General features: G+C 41.8%; 1 protein-coding gene across 5 annotated transcripts; it reads left to right on the top strand.

Annotated features, from left to right (window-relative positions):
• The first annotated feature begins 624 nt into the window (after positions 1–624).
• On the top strand, positions 625–22,282 carry shc1 (SHC (Src homology 2 domain containing) transforming protein 1). 5 transcript variants are annotated; one of them, XM_018737494.2, is made up of 14 exons: positions 625–796; positions 6,732–6,778; positions 13,483–13,647; positions 13,971–14,041; positions 15,019–15,082; positions 16,116–16,235; positions 16,647–16,700; positions 17,178–17,229; positions 17,482–17,608; positions 17,687–17,846; positions 18,099–18,156; positions 18,882–18,995; positions 19,093–19,328; positions 19,620–22,282. In XM_018737494.2, exons 2-14 carry the CDS (start codon positions 6,767–6,769, stop codon positions 19,746–19,748), a joined length of 1,362 nt encoding a protein of 453 aa, XP_018593010.1. In that variant the 5' UTR covers positions 625–796; positions 6,732–6,766; the 3' UTR covers positions 19,749–22,282. The 5 variants fall into 5 exon arrangements, with proteins under 5 accessions (XP_018593010.1, XP_018593019.1, XP_018593001.1 ...); XM_018737503.2 differs by lacking the exon at positions 6,732–6,778; XM_018737485.2 differs by lacking the exons at positions 625–796; positions 6,732–6,778 and adding an exon at positions 836–1,140.
• The last annotated feature ends 1,458 nt before the right edge of the window (positions 22,283–23,740 follow it).

Raw genomic sequence — 23,740 nt, 5'->3', positions numbered from 1 at the left:
TTATTTATCGGACACATCGCAGACAGGAGTATTATCAACAGGACTCTGAAAATTAAATGGAATTTTGAACATACGCTGCTGCGCATTGCCGTACAGGTACTGAAGAACAGAAACAAGAATAAGTTTAAAGTACATTGCTCAGATTTCCGAAGAAATAGAACCTACACGGAAACATAAATTCATTAAATGAGATGCCATTGAAAAGCATTTCAATCCTTATCTGAATTATTTGTACCCATAAATCACATCGGTCAGTGGTTTCTGAGACCCCTTTAAATTAGATGTTACCGTGACATTTCAACCGAGCAGCTCCACCATTACAGCTAGTAGCATAGTCCGGTAATAATATAACGTTGTACAGCAATAAAGATGCAGTAAGTGGTCTCAGCGATAACGCCAGAATTGTTGGGTGTTTGCTTTTATTGCTGTTTCTTGCGCAATCGCGAGTCGCGAGCACACCGGCCAGGTGTGGACGCCAAGCAGTGTGACGTAGCAATTCGGCTCGCGGAAGTAGCTTTTTTTTTTTTTTTTTGCCCATTGCGGTTGGGCGGGGGGAGCGGAGCGGAGAGGAAGAAAAGGAAAGGAAAGAAGAAAAAAGTTTCCAGGCCACCTTTTTTTAAAAAAAAAACCCCAAAAACAAAAAAGCCTTTCAACGGCCGTGTCACCACGCAACTTGTGTGTAACTTCACGTAACAAAAGTCAAAACTGCCCCCCTCCCGTGCAACTTTAGTTTAGAGCCTTTTTGAGGAGCCCGTGGGAATCCGAAGAGGAGCGCGAGAGGGAGAGACTCGAGCTGGTAAGTTGTAGCGTGAACCGTGACCGCGCATCCTGGCTAGTTCGACTGGGCAGCGGCTCGCACGCCGCCGAGTGCCGCGTGGGGCTCAACGCAAACGGGCGCCTCAGCTGGCCTCACACTGACAGGGTTGGCGGCCCGAGGCGCGCCGCCGACTCTAATGTCACACACACACACAGCCGGAGGCTGAGTGAGCGCTCGCGCTGTGTCCCTCGCGCGCCTAGTTACTTCCAGCATAGCGAATGGACGGCACGTTTCCTCCTGAGGCAGGCGGGAGCGCGCAGAAGTGTCGACAGTTCGGTGTAAATATGGAGGAGTTGCTCTGTACTACTTCGGGCGGTGTGTGTGTGAGTGACACGGGGCACACGCCACATACATAAATTCACTTAACTCTCCGTCGTACCGCTCAGTACCTGTTTCGTGTTCTGTGTTAGTTACTCTACTTCATACTGCCATCATGGTAAGTTGCCTCTAACAATCATTGTCTGGGACAGCTCGAGTGTGTGTGTGGAGCGAACGGTGCTGTTAGTTAGGTCAAAGAAAAAGAGTGGACGGGGGGGGGGTGGTTCTAGCCGAGTGTGTATCTCTGCTCGGCTGCTCAAGTGTGTGTCAGGAGCGGGCTGTCAGCCGTTACACTCGTCTCGTCTTGCTTTCTTTTCACTGACCGAGTCACACTGACGGTTAGAAACACACTCTGCCGTAAGTAAAGGACTTAGTTAGTAAGGTCTGTGTAAACCAGTTATTTACGTTGAGTTGATTTACCAGCAGCGACGTGGGGCTGTTTAAATTGCTAAAGTATGTTCTGTCAGTACGTGTCGTGCGGCTTTTAAGTTGTTTAAATTACCGCGTGGCTGCAAAATAACGTTTCGTTAAGAAGCAAAATGTAATGAACGCGTATTGAGGAAAAGGAACCGTTCAGACGAGACTGATGCGGTCACATTGTCGTTGTGTCACGTGTAATGAAGAAGTGATGTAAGCTGTTGCATATACATGTACCATGGTGATTGCTAAAATTGAGCCGTTTCTCAAAACGTTTACATTATGATTATGGACTGTAACTGTAAGTAGTAATGCACTGCTTTAAGAGCAATCGGTTGTGTTAAATAGGTGTGTGGGCCCAATTCTGTATTTTAAGTGGTATGTAATAAATAGATTTGTTAGTATTTTTTTTGTCCATGGGATTGGGAATTATGATGGCCTCCCCATTACATTTACATTTATTTACTTAGCAAATGCTTTTCTCCAAAGCGACTTACAATAGATACTATGTAGTGTTACCAGCCCACACACCTTATTCACCGTGGTGACTTACACTGCTAGATACAGTACTTACGCTGGGTCACTCATCCATACATCAGTGACACACACACACTAGCTATTAAGATAAAATATTCTCATTAGGCACTCTTGGAATTCTTCTTAGAATAAAATAATTGCTGTTTTCAGTGTCCCTTCAAACTGTGAATCGTTGCTCTTCCAAAATTTGTAGATCACTTTTAGTTTACATTCTGTCTGTACTAGATTACATGTAGTAGTAAAACTATATGTATTTCCTTGTCTCGTAGAACACTGCTAACTCATATTGTGATAGTGGTATAGACGGGAGGTAATGAGGTTTATTCATTGGGTCTTTGCCAGGAAGCTAACGCAGCATAATCCAGTAAACCAGTTCTGTGTCATAGGATTTACAAATGACAAGTGTTACCATATCTTGACCAAGAACTGGGAAGTGCTAAAAACATCAGATTTCATACTTCAATTTATATTTGTTCTGAGTGGGTGATGACTTTCTTCTGAAATTCATATACAGTGGTGGAAAGAGTAATGTTTTGATTTATAACAGAAAATGATCAATTACTTTACTTGCTTGATAGTTTGTTTTTGCTGTCGGTTTGGATAGTCAATTCAGTATGGTTGAACCACTGTTCTTAAACCTGGGGCCAATCGGATCTCGACACTTCAAACTTCGAGTCAGCTGTCATTTTGAAAGGACGTTTACCAAATGCTACATTTACAGTAATATAAATAGTTTCTGCAGCTGCATTTTTAATGCTGATAGTTTGAATGCCTTCATGCCATTTTGGCCCTGTTGTTGACTTGTGTGAGAAGCTGGAGTTATGCAGACAAATGCCACAATGCAGCCTTTTCTGAGCTAGCATTCTGGGTTTATTTAAAACTGGTGAAGAAAGGCCACTGGATCACACTCCACGTGCTACCAGCTACTTCTCGTCTGTTTGGTCCAAAGTGCTCTGACCATCTACTCTCAAAGCAGCGGAGTCAAAGTTAGACTACATGCCAGATTACTTGTAATCGAGACTTTGGGGCACGTGGTCAGCGATGCATCGGAGAATAACGGACTTGGATTGAATCCTAGACCAAGAATCACACATGACAAACCTGGCACCAGCAGACACTATTCAGAAAGCAGCGGGTTGTCCCACATGCTGAGGTTTTGATTTAGTAGGGTTGGGGGGTAATAATTTCAGTTGGACCCATGCCTTTGTGTGTATTGTGCAGCTTGATTGCAGAATAAAGCTAGAGCGCTGCCAGCATTGCTGGTGTGCTTGGTGAAATTACTGTGGCAGCTTGCATGTGTATACCGGACAAGAGTTGCTCGTAACTGTGACATGTTAGTGTGTGTAGCGCAATATGGACAGAGGTAAACACACTTGGAAACTTTCCACCCATGTTTACTAGCCAAACAGGGTAACAGCATGATATTTTTACCCTCTGAGTTATCATCAAAGGATCTATAAATGAAAACTGTATACAGAAATGTTAATATCCCTTTTCTTTCTTGCTAAGACCTTTTACAGCTGTCTGTGTATCAGATACATTCTGCTTTGCCTCCAGCTTTTGTGACAGGACAGAGCAAGCATATACATCACCCACCCATTCGAGTGGTCTCTGCACCAATGTAGCTCCCATCCTCCTTAAGTGTCTGCATGTATGTCTGTATGTCACAATTTTCTGCTAGGTGACAGGCTTCCAGGTTGTTGCAAGAACAGTTGTATCAACAGATGATGGCTGCAGCAGTTGTCTGCTCCTGTGTGTGGCTGTGGGACAGGCAGAAGATGGCGTTTAGCATCCGTACTGTTAGCTTGCTAGCAAGAGCTGAAGCACGGTTATCTGGACCGCTCACCCAGGCTGTGGTTAACACTTCCGTCTCTCCTTACTTAACCAGGGGGGCTTGCTCAGCTGACCTTGCCCCACATCCTGCACTAAAAAAAAAACCTGTTGCAACAGTCCATTTGTTTACCGCACGCTCCCACCACGTTATGTCTAAAAATGAGCATCTGGATGCTGCACAATTGTGGAAGCGTGTTAGAAGAATTAAACTGTATAGAATGCTGTCCACGTTTTCTGCCTTGGCATTAGTCCCTTCTCAAAACAAAGTTCTCCAATGACTCAAGATAAACTTTTGGATTCCATGTGTATGCTGTACATACTGATATATGGTAGTAGGTGACAGTACAAGAAGGAGTACCTATATGGGAGCTCCCTGTGGTTATTGAGGTTCACCATTTGACAGCTTTTCTTGTACAATGCCTCTGTATACAGTTAATGTGAACCTGTACAACTTGGCAGTTAAAGTATTGTGAGTATGAGTTTAACCATTTACACTTTGACCATTGGTCAATAATCCTTCTGTTTAGAGAATCAGCTGGAGGAGACATTAACTTGTGGAATTAATTTTTGTGGCTTCCCTGTGTTCTGACCGCAGTAAAAGAACTAAACTTGCAGTGGGCACTGGTATCACCTAGTCATACTTGTACCTTTTTCGCTTTATCTTTGTCATCTGTTCAGAATTTGCCTGCAGCGAGGCAATCCTTGTAAAAGTGTAGGTCTAAATGAGTTTGTCCTGAAGAGGTGCAGGGAAGCCCATGCATGGCTTGTCCAACACATTGAGAGAAAGGCAGAAGTATGAATGAGTGAGGGAGGGAAAGGATCCAAAAATAAAGCTTGCATTTACATTCTACCAGTTGGAGTTTGTACATAATTCAACTAGACTGATTGGATTTAAATATCTGCATAAAACTAACCAAGCAAGAATTATTTCAAGATTCATGTCCAAGAGCTTTTTGAGGAAAATAAATGTTTTTTCCCTCATATCAGTTTTTGTTTAGTTCAGTTAAACCTGAGAAATCAGTGTGTACTTATTGCTAGGCATTAATTTCAGCAAATCTACAGATTTTAATGATTTCCATTATATTCAGTCTTTTTTTTTTTTGCATGGTGTGGTAGGTTGCTTTAGAACAGTTTTGTGCTGTATTGATGTTACCACTGCTGTGATCTGAATTCCTGTCCATTTCAACATAGATGCAAAATCTGGAGAGTAACAAGTCCATATTTATTAAGTGATGGTAAGTTATGAATCTAGGTAATAGTGCTGGATCTTAATGAAGAATAATGGACAAGGGAAGGTACTCAGTGTTGTGTTTAAGCATTTGTGAACCCTATATGTACCCCCAACCTGAAATGCACTGCATCATTCTTGCGGGTAAGCCTCTTATCGTATCACAACAAATGTTTGTTTGCCAAATGCTTGACTCTAATAAATCTAACAGCTCTGTGTAGAATGTTATGGAGATTTTGTTTTGGATTATTTTTTAGCAAATCTAATTAAATTGGCTTCTGTGGAATATTTGCTTCTATATAGAATGCATTTTAGGTCCTTATATGGAGGCAGGATTCAAAGGAACAACACTAAGAGCCTTGTGCTAAATTTGAAAAATGACCTGCAATAATTTGAGTCTAAAGAATTTCTAGGCAGTCCACTGTCTGTCCGAAATCAAGAACAGCCTCCTTGATTCAGATAATCTCGACAGGTGTGAATCTTGCCTATTCAGCCTTATTTTGATGCTTGTTGAGTAGGTTCTCACATCACTGTTCTTGTGGAGGATATTTAAAGTGGGAATATTTATTTTTGCTTTTTAGAACATTTTTTCGTAGATTCTAAAGACAAATGTACTCAAGTTTGTGTGTCTGGAACAAAATGTAATCGAATGACTAATCTGTTGCTGTGCCTGTGTCTATCATCTGCCAGACTGTTCATGTCTATGGAGAAATGAGGAGGTGGTACGATTTAAATCGGAATTAGACCAGAATGCTGAAAACTAGTGCACCTTTTCAACATGTATAGTTTTATTTAAGACTTTTTTTGAACTAAAAGTGAAAATAGATGAAATACATTTTCTTGTAAGGAATAATTTCTTTTAGAATAAGAAGTGGATTCAAGGTTTTATGACAAGACATTAAATCTATTGATAGAACCATTCCCCACACTGTGCTTTTGGAGGGGGGAAAAGAATAACGAAACGTTATTTCCTTCAGCAACCATTATTTTTCTGTTTGCCTGCTCAGGGTTTGTGTATTTTTGCTATTAGTCTAACACCTTAGAATTCAAGTCTAGAAAGGATTGATGAGGGTGGTGCTGATTGTATTGTATGTGTCCTTGTATGTTCTTGAGTTGGAATTTGCAAAGATCCATGCTTTTGTGTGTGTACAAAAGTTTTTAGCTGATTTTAAAAAAGGAATTTTGAAGAAAATTGCCTTGCTCTAGAAAAATCCAATTCCAGCCCACACTAGCTACAGTGGGCACAGTGAAAGCATGATTCTATATTGCGTGGTGGATGTGGTGCACAAGGAAGCCAAGCTGAGACATGCACACACCTCCCTCTCTGGGCAATTCCTCTCATTCCTCTGTGTGTGCCTGAGCATGACCTCTGACATTCTCTGAAGGAGAACGGTGTGCTGTACGACGTTTTCCAGAGTGTGTGTGAGCATTTATGTACATTTGTATGTTTGTGCCTCAGACATCTCTTTTGAAGCGATCGTACACTACACCGGCTGCCCCTAATGTTCTTCCTTCCAGGAGCCTAAAGTGTGAGCTGTGCAGACCTGCTGTGTGTCCTGATGCCATTTGTGATGTTTTTAGGGTTACAGACGCGCACACACACGGCCAGTTGCCTGATGGAGTATGTGGTAAGCCCTGGAGATTTGCACAAATGCACTGAGGGATAGTGGTTGCATTTTCCCTTGATCATTACCTCACTCCTTACAAAAATAAGAGAAGGTTAAAACCCAGGTTAGAGTGGTACAGTAGCAAATATGTAGTTATGGTACTTTGTGTACGATAACTGACTCTGCACCAGATGAAAGGTACAGTTCTTTCTCAGGCTTTTTGGGCTTTTATACTAGATTGCAAAGAGAGATCAGAATCAGAGAAATAGTCTACATGCATATTAAAGCTACACTTTGCAGTGTGTTCAGCTGATATTGGAATACTAGGCAGTAATTTGAATTTTTAAAGGCCTAAGTATGACTCAAAGTCCTATCAATCAACACTGATAAGAACTTCAGAAAAATTCTGAAAGTGAGTGAATTATTCCGTGAATAAATGTTGGAATTGCATAGCATTTCTCTTCTGTTTTATTCAGAGAAAATAAACCATGGTCTTAGTATGACAGACACCATTAATAATGGCTAATCGCAGATGTTGTCTGATCTGCCTAAGTACATTTTGCATTAATCCATGTTTGGTTTGATTGGTTAATGTACATGGAAGGTAGCTAAACTCTCAACACATCATTTTGTTAATTGACAAACATTTGTAGCCATGCAAGTTTTTCTTGCATGTAAATCCTGTAAGTTTTAGTTTAACAGCATTCTTATGTTCCTGCATCAGTATTTTAGTCAGCTTTCTGAAGTTCAGCAGAGCAGTCTGGCGGTTCCTCTGTCTGAACTCTGTTGTGAGGTATGACTAGCAACCCCTATGCCAAGGTGTTGAGACTTCACTGGTGAAGGGCCAGGTGTGGGAATCTGCTTCCTGGTGCACACAGCTAGTGACTGTGCTCTTCTCCCTCTTTCTTGGATTAATGGGGTTTGGGCTTTTTTTTTCTTTTCATTTTTCAGTTTTTGTCTTGTGTCCCACTGTCTAATGTATTTTGCTGTAAAAAGTGTCTTTAGCTTGGGGATCAAGGAGTTTCTTTCCACTGGGTTTTCTTCATTTTGTTCTTAAATACTTTTAGAAACAGCTTGGGCTCGGTGTAAGTGCTGTACTTAGATTTTTCTTGTTTAAGTAGTTAACTTGTGAAATAGTTCATTTACTAGATTTTTTTTTTTTTTGTGGACTAATAGAGCTAACTTTGAATGTCGGTAGTCATTGTGGGACATATTGACTCACCTTTTACTGACGCAGACTGTATATACTTCTTTCAGCATGTTCTTGCATGTGAATGATCTCACTGTTGCCCCAGACATTTGAGGGGCCACTGGCTTTCCATTGCTACCATTGACTCAGCAGTTGTTTCCTTACAAATTATTGTTTAAAAGTGTGTGCCACAGAAAATGCAATTATTTTGGGGTTTTTTTTTTTGTCTCTCTAAAGACCCGGGCCTGGTAAACCCCTGGGTTCATTATGAAATGTAAAAAATGGTAGTTGCTTTTTCTGTTGTATAATATGCTATAATGCTGCACAGTAGGTCATGTTGATGTACTGGCCCAAATGTCATCCTATGTTATACTAGATTATTGATGGAAAATATGGTACATAATTTATCCTGCATTTGAGTCAAGCCAGAAGCCCTGGAGAAATGGAGAGACAGGAAGGAAAGAGTATTTCCCCCTCCCTCTCTTCCTATCTTGCTCCTCCCCCACCATTCTCTCTCTTTCTCTCTCCCTGCTTTTCTTAGGTTGCCAGGCAGCATTAAGGGCAAAGCCACAGGCCTGTTCTGTTCTTCCTTTTTCCTGTGTGTGTGTGTGTGTGTGTGTGTGTGTGTGTGTGTGTGTGTGTGTTTGCTTGTAGCAGACAGGGCTGCGCGCGCATACATACGGATGACTGGCAGCACAAGAGGCAGGGAGAGGGCAGACTGTAGCAGAGCAGTGTGAGTGTGTGTGCTCTGCCTAGTGCACACATTCTCGAATGCGCGTGCACACAGTGAGACAGTGAAGGAGAGGGCACCACCGGACCAGACGCAAGCAGAGCACGGCACAGCACCGCGTCCCCTCAACATGCCATGAAAGCTGAGACGAAAAAGGGGCTCAGGGAACGCAGGAGGAAGAGAAAACAAAGGAAGCATATTGTTTTTTTCTGCTAGTCCTTTGTTGTCGGCATTTGCTGACAAGCAGGCGAGATGTGCAAAATGAACTAGCAAGGTGGCCATGACTTTGTGATTCTTTTAATTTTTAAAAAAAAAAATTTTAATTTTTTTTTGCTAAGATCAGCGAGAGAGACGGCTGAAGAAGCGATCACGTTTTTCCAGGGAGGGGACCAGGAGATTAGGAGAGTGAGAGAGACTGTCTGGTTCTGTATTTTTAAAAATCGATTGATACTGATATTATTTAGACACTCATATGTAAATAGCCAAATCTGTGTAGTTTCATTCACAGTTTATGACGGAATTAGATTCGTATTTCTACCTTTTTTTCAAATGCTGGGAAATGAATGTGGGCTGAAAGATCAGTGTTACCCTTAGAATTCCAGTCTTTTCTTTAGATCAGGTTTTAACGTGATGGTTTTTTTTTTTTCCTGTATTAAAATTTTAGAGGATTTTCATATATATCAGGCATTGGTTCTCTGTTACCCTTTTAATTCCTATCCAACTGATAAGAATATACAGTGCAAATGAGTTTTTTTAAATAGATTTTTTTCAAGCTGTTTCTATAGCTATATACTATTATCTGGATATAGTTCATACTCAGAAATGAACACTTTTTCTTCTTTGGGTTTCATTCATGCAAGCTGGAACCCACAATAGATTCATATTTACCATAGATTCAAAAGTTGGCAAACATCCGTTGTGAATATTTATATCTTCGTATCCTGATAGTTGACAGTAGTAGCAGTAGAAATTCTGTATAGGTAATGAGTGTGTCAAACTATTTTCTGTGAATCTGTGCTGTGATAGATTTAGTAGCTGAATTTGTAACCTCAGTGTTTATACGTAATCATCAGGTTTTGTTATACACTTATGGTTGTTTTTTTTTTTTTTTTTTTTTTTTTGGTCAGGTGTAATTTCTTCTTTACATTCTTTAATCCTGATTACTGGTGCTATCAGGGGCTGATCTTGTCACTGTAGTGAGAAGTATACCACATGTAGGTTATGTGAAAAGAGCGAGACCAAACAAACTAGACTGTTGAATTTACACTTTGGGCAGTGCTGGTCCCACTGAGCGGCCAGACCAGAGCTTGGTCTCGGGAGTGGCACCTTTGATGCTGCCGGTGCACAACCATGCTGTATGGAGCTCTTGTCAGGCATTGAGACGGTCCACAGCTCCTGTAGCGGACAATCACGGACGATTTTGTACTCCATGTGTACGCGATCGTTACATTTTGTGCTGTATAGACTCAGGGTTTGTTCCATGTAAAGGGGCTACTCTGCTGCACAGTCTGACCCACACTGTGCCATACCCTCTGCACTAATCTGTGTTGTTCCCATTGCCAGGGTACTCATTAACTCGACATTGCACTATGCTACATCCACGCTGCACTATGTGTTGCAGCTAGAAGTACAGCTCATGTAGTTTGTGCATCTGTCAGATGTAAGTTTATACAGTTGTGATGTGACCTTTGCTGCACGTCGCTCCGTTAGTCTCGTCTATTTTTTTTTTTTGATGGTCTATTTTGTCACAGTTCCTTGCATCTCAATCTTGCAAGGTTAGGCCTGGCATCTTCACAATGCTGTGCTGCTGTCACTGCTAGTGTAATATGGAGTACTGTTGATATTTGTGGTTCAGCGCCGCTTGGTAGTGCACTGCAGTGATACATCGCTCTGCTCATGCTGATTCAGGTGGGCGTTGCTCTGCACTTGCAGTCATCAGCACTGGACTGTTAATCCACTGTGCTGCATCAACTCTTACTGTTCTGCCCCTGGCTAAGTCGTATGTTCTGTGTGGGGCCTCCTGTGGTGCTGCATTGATGGTCAGTGCTGCCAGGTGCTACATGGCCTGGTGCTACCACTGGTTCAGTGACCTTTAGCCTTTGGTGCTCCGCTGACTAACACGGTTCTCCTATATGCACTTACCACTTTGTTTCTATGCTCTACACTGTACATCTTCTGTGCAGCATGTTGAATTGAAGCATGCTGTACTATAGTGGAGTTGATGTGCTCATCCAGTAGCACTCATCCTAAAAGGTGCAAAATATCAGCGTGATGGAAAAACCATAAGCCGCTGATACAAACTCTGGTCAAGCTGACTCTAAATTAATGGCTGTTAATGCTGATGTAAGCTCTGTTGATCATTGTTTGTAAAATATAGTCGCTTCACTGCCTGCTCTTTCACTTGCTTAGTTCTAACACATGGAGCATTTTTCAGTGTATGTACAGTTTTCTGACTTGAACTTCTGTAGTGTATGAAGTCTAACAGGCATTCTGCTGGCTAATACTGCTATAACACTCCCACATTTAGACAGGGTCATCCTGGTGAACTCTTCAGATGTCATGGAGCTGGACTGTCTTTCTGTTAGTCAGCAGCACTAGCCACTCAGGAACTCTTCAAATTCTTTGTCCATCTAGTTGCATGGTTTGGCACCCTTCAGTAAAGAGGGAGCTGTTTGAGTGCATGATTAATGTAGAGATTGTTTAATGTTCAAGGATCCCTTGTTGGGACTTTGCTCATTGAAACATGGAGAGGGACACAATAAGGAGATTCCTCTTGACTTTCACACACTCATTTCACAATGTTGTGCTTTAATGTATATCCAAGGATTAATTTCTTTTGGTGACATCTGTGGTCACCTGTAAATAACTTTTGGGCGGTAGTACTGGTGTATAGTATTTTAACTAACACAACCAGACCCATCCTTTTAAAAACTGTCAGGGCTGGGCTTATAGACGCTGGTCTGAAGTCCCACTTTCTTACCTGTTCTTTTTGTTTTCAATCTGTGATTTTTTTATTTTTTTTATAAAGATACTTCTCTGTGAAACTGTTCTGTGCAACTGTTTGCGAGTTGGTGTGAGGCAGAGGTGGGGTGGGGTGGGACGGGGAGGGGGGGGTGTTGGGAGGGGGGGTGGGGTTGTAGGAAAAAGTAAAAAGACCCTCAATAAGGACAGCCTGGAGAACGGGAACAGTGACGAGGGAGGGGGAGAGGGGGAGCGAGAGATTATCTGGAAGAGGAGGGAGGGTGTGGTTGAGAAGGCAAAGGAAGTGCAGGAACCACAGAGAGAGTACACAGTCTGGAGGAGAAGAGAGGGCTTTAAGGAGAAGACTGTCAGAGAGGAAAGCCTGAGAGGGCAGACGAGAGCAGAGCAAGAGCCAGAGGTGGTGTGGAGGAAGAGGGAGGGGGAGGAGGATCGGGGGAAGGAGAGACCCCGACCCTTTGGGAGAGGGCATGAAACCATATGGAGGAAGAGGGAGAGGGAGTAAAACAAGCATTAGACAATCAATTGAAGGAATGCAGACAGCACAGGTAGGACGGAGAAGCTGAAATTTAGGGGTTTTTTTTGTCTCCTTTTTTAAGTGCAACAACTCGGTGTAGGTTTGTCGGGAGAAACTTGGCAGTGTCGGGCAGTGCCCTGCAGTTACACTGTGCAGCATGTCTCCATCCTGTATTGAGTTATTGTTTTTTTTTTTTTACTCTCCACCAGCCTCTCCCATGGTATTGATCTGTCTGCTGCTTGACAGCAAGTAGTCATAGTCTCCATTGATGACCAAATCTACAATCTTTTCTGGTGCAAGTCCGGTTTCTGCCGTGGTGCTTTCAGACAAGGGCTCTCTGAACACCTTGATGTGGGCCACATGCACTACCAGACAGGGTGGAGATGCACACCTAGACACGAAGCCGAAGTAGCCTGAGAACGGCGGACAGGCCAGCTAACTTGCTGGCCAGGAAACAGCCATAAACACTTCGGCTCAGACATGTAGGAAAAAATATATGCACACAGACATCTCGTAGACGGATGCTTTGTGACTCTTTGTTTCAAAGGTGCTTTTATATATTTGCTTTTGGAGCTAACCTAAGAAACAGGCTGCCAGACACTCAGGGTCATACTGCAGTTCAGTGATGGTGAAATAGACGATGTCTTGTTGATCCACAGTGGACTAAAGGGACAGACATGTTTTGCAGTTTGCTGTCATGGCCACTGTCGTGGAGCAAACCGTACCGTTCTCCGTTGTTCAGTAATGCAGGAGATACAAGAACCTATGAAGACTCACATGGAGTGGAAACACAAGAAGAAGAATGGACAAGACAAAGACTTCTGAATTCAAAGAGAGAACTTAAGTGACCCACAAATCAACATAAAGTGTGGCTAAAGGACATAAACCCTTAAAGAATTCCATGCTGAAGATCAAAAATGGAGTTGGTTCCTAAAACAAAGTACACCCACTTCCGCAGTGAATCTCTCAGTTCAACGGATGATACCAACTCAAACCCCTCCTTGCCTCCTTCTGCACCCTTGACCCCTCTTACACCTCCAGGGTTACCCTCCTCCCTCTCCTCCACTTCCCTCACTCCAATCCTTCCTCCTTCATCACCCTGTCCAGCTGAGAATAGCCCCACTACACTGTGCTCTTTTTTCCCCCGCATGGGTTCCCTGCGGTTGGGTGTTTCTGCTACTCTGCTTCCCAGTCTGAAGCCCGGAAGTAGGCCACAGAACCCTCAGGCCCTGGAAGAGCCCCCAGGGGAGCCCGTGGTGGAGGTGGCACCCCCAATAACAGCCCCCTCTCCCCCTCCCCGTCCCTCGCAGGACATGAACCGGCTCGGTGGGGCCTCACGACGGGCCAGGGTAGAGGGGGGGCAGCTTGGAGGGGACGAGTGGACACGCCATGGGTCCTTCGTCAACAAGCCAACCCGCGGCTGGCTCCATTCAGACAACGTAGTGAGCACTACGGGGGTTTCTTACACTGTTCGGGTATGTATACGGTTATCAATGCCCTTATTTCTCAACGGTTTTTTAGGAACTAGACATTTGATTAGTGCCTGTGATTTCAATATTATGGTGCAGTGGGTGGTTTGGTTATGGAGTCTACAGAAATAATACAGTAATCATTTTTGTATATTTTCCAGGGGATCCTGGGATGTTTTTTTGTAAGGGGGGGGGATAAAGAATATTTCAGCTGTACTGAGAGAGGGGTTAACATCTGAAGATGCGGAGCCCTTTGTTGGTCGACTCATCTTTTAAAAGGGAATAATCTTTTTAGTGCGACGCTTAACATTTTGTTATCCTGTTTCTAGTATATGGGATGTGTGGAGGTCTTACAGTCAATGCGAGCTCTGGATTTCAATACTAGAACTCAGGTCACAAGGTAAGTCTGCACGTTTCCTTGTTACTCTGTTTGGCTTAATGACGGTGAGCTGAGCGGGTCTGTGAAGGCATGATCCCGGAAATTCTCGAATATTGCTTTGCTGATAGCAGTACCGAGGGTTTTTAAATCATGTATCTGTCTTACATTTTTATTCACCCTGAGGCTCCCCCCCCTCCCAACATGTTAATTTCATTTTCCAAAAAAAAAAAACGAAATCTAATACACACATCAGGACTGACAAGCTTTTCTTTCTGCATTCTGGTGTTTCTTCTGGTTTTCTGTCCTTGTTTCTGTGGTCAGGAGCCCCTCCCAGCATCAAATATTTATCCGACTCTGTTGCAAGCATGTTCTCGCAGTCTCCAGCTGTGGTCAGTATGGTGGGGGTGGAGGATGGGGGGCTGCTTTGAAGCAGACAGCATAGCTCTGACCACATGTGCCTACCTTCACCTCCATCCCTTGCTCACTTTCAGCTCCCCGTGTACAGTTTCTGCAGCCAGGTTTCCTGTTAACTTTCATTTCTCCTTCATTTGCATTAATTGTTTACATTTCTATTGTGTAAGGGCATGCCATGTTTGCTTGTTTTCTGCATTTTATTTATATGCAAAAAGGGAGGGGGGGAACTGCCAGCACGAAACAGTAGTGGCACAAACAGGCCTCATGGTTTACTACCTCGTAATTTGGAATGGGAGGAATCGGGGCCGTTTCCTCTGTTTCTCGGAAAGCGTGTCAATTGTGAGTAGCGCTGAAGGCTTTATGAAAATGAGTCATTGTGTATTTGGTTCTGCGGTCAAAATGATGAAATGCTTTTGTTGAGGACAAAATATGAGAATTGTGAAAGTGACTTAAATTCGACCACGTGCATGTTTGTACAGAGAGTTCTATAATCCGTGTTTTGAATAATGCATTTTAAGTGTTGTTTAAAGTTGTATATGATTCTTGTGTGGTGTGTTTACTAGGGTTATTAATTGTTCTTACAGGGAGGCTGTCTCTGTGGTGTGTGAAGCAGTGCCTGGTGCCAAAGGGGCTCAGCGAAGGAGAAAGGTATCCTCCTATTCTCTGTCCACCCTTATTCTGCCTTTCATCATAACATCCATCCCTCTCTGCTTTCATTTCAACTTCCATCCTTCTTCCCTGATCCCTCTATCCTCCTTACATAATTCCTTCTTTTCCAGCCCTGTCTTCCCTATCCCACCACTTTCTGTGAAATCTTTGTCCTCCCTTTACTTGCACTCTGTCCATCTTTCATATACCACACCCCTCTTTATCCTCCTCCTACTTTCCACTCTGCCTCCATCCACCTAAAAAGGAGCACAAGCTGAAGATCAGCTTTGGCTCTCTGACACAAATGCAGCCTATCCTGGGCTTTGCCTTCTCCCCAAATAGAACAGAAACTGCAGTACACCTACACATGTCCCAGTGCTCTTACGCACCTTACTTTATTTGCTTAGCAGACACATTCCCAAGGCAACCACTCCTACTGCATGACATTTTATGTAATCTTGAGCTATGGAACGTGGGAAGCTTTTTGCCCCCGTGGTACAGCACTGCTGCCTCACCAATCTGGGAGCCCCTGCATTGTAGTCACTCAAGTGTAGCCTTTCGCTCTAGTTGTGGAAACATGAAATTTTCAGCCTTTGGGATCTTTCATCTCTTGTAAGAATGCAGGGTTGTCAGGATGAAGTGGTTACCTTAATGCTGCAACCTAGTTTTTTTTGCTGCAGCGTTTGCATTCTGGTTCCCGTGCTTTCTAGTGCTTCATATTTTAGTTTCCTCTCCGTTTGAATCTACGACTCTTATCTTTTAGCTGTTCTTCCTCAGAACCAGTTATTCTGGCAGATTAAGTGTTGTCCAACTGTTACTTCTCTCTATAGATCTCACTCGTTTCCTGTCCTCTTCACACTATCTGTGCTGAATTTCAGTACTTTTATTATGTAGTTGCTGCTGGTCAGTGTGATAGACATAGCTTTTGCACCTGAAGTACATCACCACTTGAAACTGTCCACATTACTGGTGGTGATGTGACTAATAGCACAGGGAAAATTGCATAAGTTTATCTATTTTTTTGGTCCTCCAGCCCTCTGCTCGCTGCCTGACCTCCATCTTGGGGAAGAGCAATCTCCAGTTTGCTGGAATGACAATCACTCTTACAGTGTCCACCAGTAGCCTCAATCTGCTGGCTGCAGACTGCAAACAGGTAGGTCGAACCATGGGAATTTCATGTGGGCTTTAGTGTTTCACTGAAAAGACTGGCACTAAAAGTGAAATCTAAACAGTAACATGCGGGCAGGAGAATGGAAATGGTTTAATTTTTTATAAATACAATCTGTTTTGATTGTATTTGAAGCTGTTAATTAGCCAGAAGTTTAACTTTGTACTGAACTATGAAATAAAAATGCCTTGTGGTGGTGTCTGAAGATGAGTTTTTTCCTCAAAGTACAGTTTTGAATTGAAATTTAAATTTCCACAATCGGTTTTTTCCTCATTTGTCCCTCATTTCATATACCCTCCATGTGTCATGTTCACATCCTCACATCTCATCATTCTTATCTTTTTATTTTTCTCTTTCTCTGTCTTTTTTACTATCCATCCCCATTTCTCCCTGCAGATTATTGCCAACCATCACATGCAGTCCATCTCTTTTGCTTCTGGAGGAGACCCAGTGAGTCATATGTCTCAGTTCAGTTTGTTCTCTCTCTCTAATTTCTCTTTCTCTCCCCTCTTTTTCCTCTCTCTCTCCTTTCTCCACTGTCAGGTTGGTTGTGTCATTCCCTTCAGTGCTGTTTTTGTTTGTCCCTCTAGCTAATTTGTCAGTCTCAATTGTTTCGCTCCTGATTTTATGTCTCATTCTTTCACTCGGGTATAGGTGCGTATGTCACTTATATTGTTTCCTTACTTCACTTATAATGTTGGTCTCCTTTTGTATGTTCATTTATTTCTACACTCTGTTTTCAGATATTTCTGGTCTTCCCTTCAGCTTTTTGTGTATTTTTTATTAATAGTGTTCTTTTCCATTTTTATCCGTTATGATTTACTATTCAACTTCTTGCCATTATCTTTTTGTGCCCTTCTATACGCTACATGTCTGGCCCACCTCCCATCTCCAAACTCTTCTGTACCCTTTCTTTCCCACCTTCAGGACACAGCAGAATATGTTGCCTATGTTGCCAAAGACCCAGTCAACCAGAGAGGTGAGACCTAATATTTTTTATAAACTATGAAAACGAAATAGAAAACTTTGACGTGTTGGCTTGCCTGATAGATTTAAATAAGTTTGAACAGCATGTGTAACATTTCAAAGGAGTAACAGTTGTGGTAATACTGCTAGTGTTCTAGTAACACTTCACATTAGTTTCCTGTTGACTTTACATATTGGGAAAAGGAAAGTTTTTTTTCTTCCTCTCCCTCCTCCCCTGTCACTATGCTCCACATTGTCTGCATAGCCTGTCATATCCTGGAGTGCCCTGAAGGCTTGGCTCAAGAAGTCATCAGCACCATTGGTCAGGCCTTTGAACTGCGCTTCAAGCAGTACCTAAAGAACCCCCCAAAACTTGTCACTCCTCATGACAGGTAAGTTTATGGACCTGCTATCCTAAGTGTGTGATCTTACTGAAGGTCACCATAGTCTGACTTCAAATCTTTGGCTAGGATGGCTCCATTTGACGGGTCTGCATGGGAGGAAGAGGAAGATGAGTGCCCCCCTGCCCCCGAAGTGCCCTACTACAACAACTTCCCTGGCAAGCAGCCTCCACCCGGTGGCCTGGTGGACATGAGGAACCGGCCAGGTCACACCACAGGAGCCACGCTGGTGAGAGAGTGGGGAGACCGCAGGAAGCAACGGTCTCCTTTGGACTATTAATCCCAGCTCCCTGAACCACTTTACTTTAACTGTCCAGTCCTCATTTGGCTAAAGGAGCAATTCACCCATTATCCCTCTGTGGTTCACTGTTTTATAAAGCTTTTTTTCCCCCGGATTGTTGATATTTCTTGCACTAATCCATGTTAGCTCATTCCTGCAGTTTCTGTGAACTTAAACTGTATGAATGATGATGTTTTTCAGCCCTACGGACAGTCAGGACAGAATGATGCGCACAAACAACCCCTGCCACCTCTACCAGGTATGTGATCCCTCTCATTGAAATTGCAGTATTTGACATAGTATGTTGCTTACTTGCACATATGACATGCTTACCATATCTACAGCTGAATTCCTTTCTGCTCTCTCTGCTTCACTGGGTCCTTCTATTAAAAATGGTTATGAAATTTCAAAGATAAAAGCATTATTCAATTTGTCTAATTTTAATATTTAAGTTTTGAATATATCATTACATTTTAAATTTTCTTCGCTTGTGTATTTTCCGAAATATCTCGGTAGTGAAGAAAACCCAAACTGTTTATTCACCGAATTTCAATAAAACACATTCAGACAAAATACTGCACTACTGTGGGATCACATTAGTTCAGCTTACTTCCTTTAACAGCTTGTGTCTGGTGGTCACCGGCATTCGTGAACAACAAAAAGTGACATATTGCTGAACAGTTGGGTTTGGAATAGGAAATAGTGGAGACATTTTTATTTTCTGTCATTTTACTTTCAAAGTAGCTTTATTAAAATTTTAAAGACAACTTTATTTGTAGTAGTTATAAACTTTTACATAACCTGGTCTGTGGATACATTGATACATCTCTATTACTAAGCTCTGATTGGTTGTGAGTTAGGGATAAAAGTAACTTAGGAATTCATGACCAAATGAAATTAAACAGAATTTCATTGTCTTGAAAAGCCACTATGTGACAATCCTTAAAATTGGTTCTGCATTTTAATACTCTCTCTCTTTCTAAGTGGGGATAAAGGAAGGCAATCTGTTTGATGACCCATCTTATGTTAATGTGGATAAGCCACGCCCAGCAGCTGCTGCACCTAATGGCAATGCTCACAGAGATGCTTTTGATATGAGTAGGTATTTGTTTTCCTGTCTTGTTTTAATTCACTTCCTACTGCACTCTTCATTCTGTTACTGTTTCAGTACAGTAATGTTCCTGCTCTGTTGCAGAGCCATTTGATGATGCACTGGGTGTATCTGGTGCTGCAGCACCCCCTCTGGCTGAGCAGCTGCAGCGTGAGCCTTGGTTCCATGGCAGCCTGAGCCGGCGGCTAGCAGAGCGCTTGTTGACTAAGGATGGAGATTTTCTGGTGCGGGAATCGGGAACCACCCCTGGACAGTATGTCCTCACTGGCCAGCAGGGTGGGCAGCCTAAACATCTGCTGCTTGTGGATCCTGAAGGAGTGGTGAGTGGGAGAACCCCCAGGCAGAACAGGCTCGGTGTTTGCACGACTAGTGGCCTGTAAAGTCTTTCTCCATTGCCTCTATTGGAGTTAAAATGACAAAACCCAGAAACAAAACAAGACTGTAGACATCTTCAGAATATTTTATATTAATTATAGCAACAGATTTTATTCAGGGCATTACTTTGGATTATGAAAGCAGGAGATGATATGCCAGAAGGAGATGTAATAGCCCTTTATCCCAATTTTGCAGAACAGTTTCAATTTATTCTCTCTTCCCTTCTCCACACCCAGGTTCGTACCAAAGACCACCGATTTGAGAGTGTAAGTCACTTGATCAGCTATCACATGGACAACCGGCTGCCCATCCTGTCTGCCGGGAGTGAGGTGTGTCTGCTGCAGCCTGTGGAGCGCAGGGCCTGACATGCGCTGCTGTTGCTGTGGATTCACATGCAGAGCATCCCTCTTTTGTGTCATGGAATTGTGTTGAATCAGCAACCCAGTCACTTATAACAAGTCATTTTTGACTCTCCACTTTATCATTCTAGCCTTTTCTTTGTTTGGGAAAGTAAACACATCCAGTGTCATTGTAAAATGGTTTACTTACAATTTTTGTTATGTCATGATTTTATCTCATGGAATGAAAAATTGGTGGGCAGCATGAGAGAAATGTTCTTGCCATGTTGATAGTGCAATGACTATTTGAAGAACTTGTCATAAAAGAACTGGAAGTGGCACAGTAGCACAATCCTTTGTGTGCTACTTTGAGTTAGGAGTAAGCAGGCAAGTTTTTCTGTTTTGAGTAGTGTTGCAAGTCTCTTGTGCATTTGTGGATTTGATTCCAAAGGCACGCATCTGTTTGCTGTGTATACAAAGCATAATTTTTTTTTATGCATTTCATCATACTCACAGAATGCGGTGAAAACACTCCAAAGACACAATGTCTGTTAGGTTAATAGACTGGAGTCATCAGAAAGATGTATTCAGCATGAACCATATCCTTAAGTTGTCAAATTCAGGGCAGAACACCCCTATGACAAAAATAATATTAGAGGGTGGGCACTCATGTATGTAGTTTTTTACCAACCTGAATTTGAGGCTTATGAGTCCTCACTGCTTCAGTTGAAGATCTTGAGCTCCATCTGGACACTGTCTGAATGAACCAGTTCCAACAGGGCCTGAACCCTCCTAGTGAATTACATCTGCTGGTGCCTTGCAAAGTATCCAAGTATGTACTGTAATTATAAAGAAATGGTTACAGTTCCACATTGCCATCAGTCAGCGCAGACTTTTGCATGGAAATATGTGAAAAGGAATTTTATCTTTTAGGAGTAAAAAAGGGATTTCGATAGCTGAGCAGTTCATTATGAACGTGTTTGTACATTGAACTATACCGGACACCCGCAAGTAATTAAGTACTGTTTACTCTCCTTTTAACCCAGTTACCTTTCATGCTTTGGAATGAAACACTAATTTTTGAAGTGGTCTGAAACTGACCTTGTGTACTGGATATGTGAGATGTTTTAGGTTGTACATTTGCATGGATAGGAGGATTCTTTGTGTGTTTTGTGTATTTGTGACAGCCCTGGTTTAGCATGGAGAAGTAGAATTGCGGGGCCCTTCACCAGGAACTCAAGGATCTCTGCAGTGCAACAATATCTGAATCCCTGCAGTTGCTAGTGCTTAATTCAAATTTAAATATGAAAAATGGCATCATTTAAAATTGAATGAGGAAAAACTGGATGACCATAGCCTCAATATCTTTCCGAATATGTGAATTGTGTATTGCAAAAATACACAAATGGTATGCATTTCAGAAACTACCAGGAGGAAAGTTGTACTAGTTAATTTAAAATTTGACATTCATATTGGGGATTTTTAAATCTGTGCTTTAGTATGTTTGAGTGTCAGTGCAGTGTGTCATGGTCGCAGCCATGGCAGAGAAATAATTTTCAAGGTACAGACAACTGAAATTTCTGGTGCCTTTTTTTTGCTCCCCTGCCATTAGTCTCTAAGGGTCAAATGTGTCCTTAAAATACACAGATAATCAGAGGTTTGCCACTTCTAATTGGCCTCAAAGACATGTCATAGGTAAACTACTGATTTGCAAATATGCTCTTTCTAATTTTATTTTTTCTGTTAGACATCACTGTCTGGAATACATTATGCATATCTTAAAATTGCTTTTTTCGGTATTTTGTGATGCAGTCCAGACCAGCATCGGGTCTTGCAATGACAATCTTTCTAGTGTTGGCATCTGGACTGTTTGTGTATCTCACACACACAGGCAAGTGTTGGCAGATTCACATTATATGCACAGTGCACACAAGAAACCGGAGTAGGTGATGTACACAGAGGTTGTGTAAATGAAGAAACGGCTCATAACATGACTGAGAGCTGCTCACTTTCTTCACACCTCACATAGTTAAACACAGCAGTCACACTTGCTGGTGAGCTATCATTTAAAGTAATTTTATTTTTGACTTTTTTTTTTTTTTAAAATGACTTCATGATCAGTTGTATGCTTTAAGATAAATGTCACCTCAATGGAAAGTCACTTTAAAGTCATGTATGAGATTCAGATCTGTATCACAGGAATGGGGTTTGATGCCAGACCTTCAGCCTGTAAAGTTTCCTTTCAATGTGCAGTCTGGGGTGGAAGAATACAAGAGAGGTTTCCATAATTTCATTCTTCATATTTTTTTCAGTTACTTCCTTTGTAAGTACAGCTACATTAGTCATAATCAGTCAGTGGTCATTGGATGTGATGGGCAACACAAATCACAAACAATTAGTGATTCAGTAGTGTATGTCATTAAATGTTAATACATAGTTTAGTTTCAAGTGGTTATGCAATTCCTAGTCCACTGCAATTACTGACACTGACTTGACGGATAGATAACTGTATATATGAAATCAGAATCCTGGTTTTCTCAATCACTTGGAAATGGGTGACTTTTTTCCCTGCTTTACAGGAATGCAAAAATGATTGTCAGGACCCCAGGTATTAAGGTTTCAGCCAAAATGATTAGTTGATATCAATTGCAAAGATCTTAACCTTTAGACAAAACATGTTGGTATTCTCATCAGTACAATTGCAGTAATGTTGTTAATGTACATATTGTGTGCCTATTTGTATACTGTTTTATTTTGATACGTCTGACTTCTATTGCACAGGGAGGGTTATTTTGTCTAATTTTGCTCAGGCACCTTGTACACAACCCTTGGGTTCCAACTGGGAGTTTTCTGGGCAGCCTTTTTAAAGAGCAAAAAAAAGTATGAGTGCTGCTCTTTACAAGTCAGCACTTTGTGTAGAAACCAGTGCCAATGACTGTTCTATTATGTGCAGAAATGGACCCGCCTTCCCTCCGTCTTATTTTTTTTCTCCATCACAGCTGCCTTCATTGCATGTACATTTTCTTGTATCCTATACTGTTTTTCTTTTCTCTCAAACCAAAGTTTTATATAGCTTGTTTTTGTCTATTGCCCTTTTTTTTAATTTTTTGGGAAAATATGTTGACGGTTCTATCTAGATATATGGATTGGAATTATATAAATATAGGTATATCAGTAGTCATTCTTGGTGATTTTTGGTTTAAATATAATTCTTTGTATTTTAAATGTTGATTTTGTATTGTGTGGTCTGTGTGTGTATGTGTGTGGAATTCTTGTCAGTGAGGGTGTATTATAAAACATGCAAAGTGTTGATTTTTATAATACCTAGCTTGCAATCTAATTGTGACTGACAGCATTTATAGTTATTGGCCAAAATGTAAATAATGGCTAAACTTCTGTCAGTAAGCCTTCTGCACTTTCTCAGGCAAATCTTGAGGTTGTCTGTTTGGCTGCGCTTCCTTTTACCGCACGAGCGTCTTACTTGTGCTGGTAAAAAGCATTTGTTTATGCAACCAAGACCATGCCATATTTGCCTAATTAGAATAACATTTATTGTAATATTTAGCTAAACAGTTTAATTTCTGACCATTATGCAGCCACAGTCACTATGAAACTAAGGAACGGCGAAGGAAAATTTTTTTCATCATTCATTTATACTGACACTAGTTCAGTGGAGATATTTTACATGCTCTATGCACCAGCTGTTTCTTGACAAATTTGTATGCCTGAATAGGAGCAGCTGATCTATATTTGTGATGAGCACAACTGTGGCATTATACAGTTTCAGAAAAATGCTAAGTGGTATTTCTGTGGATCATGTTAACATGGTACTCGGTGAAGAGGACTGAAACAAGCCTTGTTCAACATGCATCTCTAGCCAGTGGCTATTGCTTAAAATGTGCTTCTATTGCTCACTTGACACACTCATCATATAGCAGGTAACGGGTCTTGCGGTGTTTTTTTGAATGTGTACAGACTGTATATATTAGATTGGAGTAATTTAAATTCCTTTTTCCCAT

This window comes from Scleropages formosus, chromosome 18 (genome assembly GCF_900964775.1).
Source record: "Scleropages formosus chromosome 18, fSclFor1.1, whole genome shotgun sequence".
NCBI classification, from domain to species: Eukaryota; Metazoa; Chordata; class Actinopteri; order Osteoglossiformes; family Osteoglossidae; genus Scleropages; species Scleropages formosus.
Note: the sequence above shows the minus strand (reverse complement) of the source record. Positions and strands in the feature narration are given on the sequence as shown.

Coding starts and splice junctions, on each gene's coding strand:
- shc1 (XM_018737477.2), top strand. CDS start 13,090: ATGGAGTTGGTTCCTAAAACAAAGTACACCCACTTCCGCAGTGAATCT. Junction 15,083..16,115: donor GGGCTCAGCGAAGGAGAAAG/GTATCCTCCTAT, acceptor TTGGTCCTCCAG/CCCTCTGCTCGCTGCCTGAC. Junction 17,609..17,686: donor CTTGTCACTCCTCATGACAG/GTAAGTTTATGG, acceptor ATCTTTGGCTAG/GATGGCTCCATTTGACGGGT.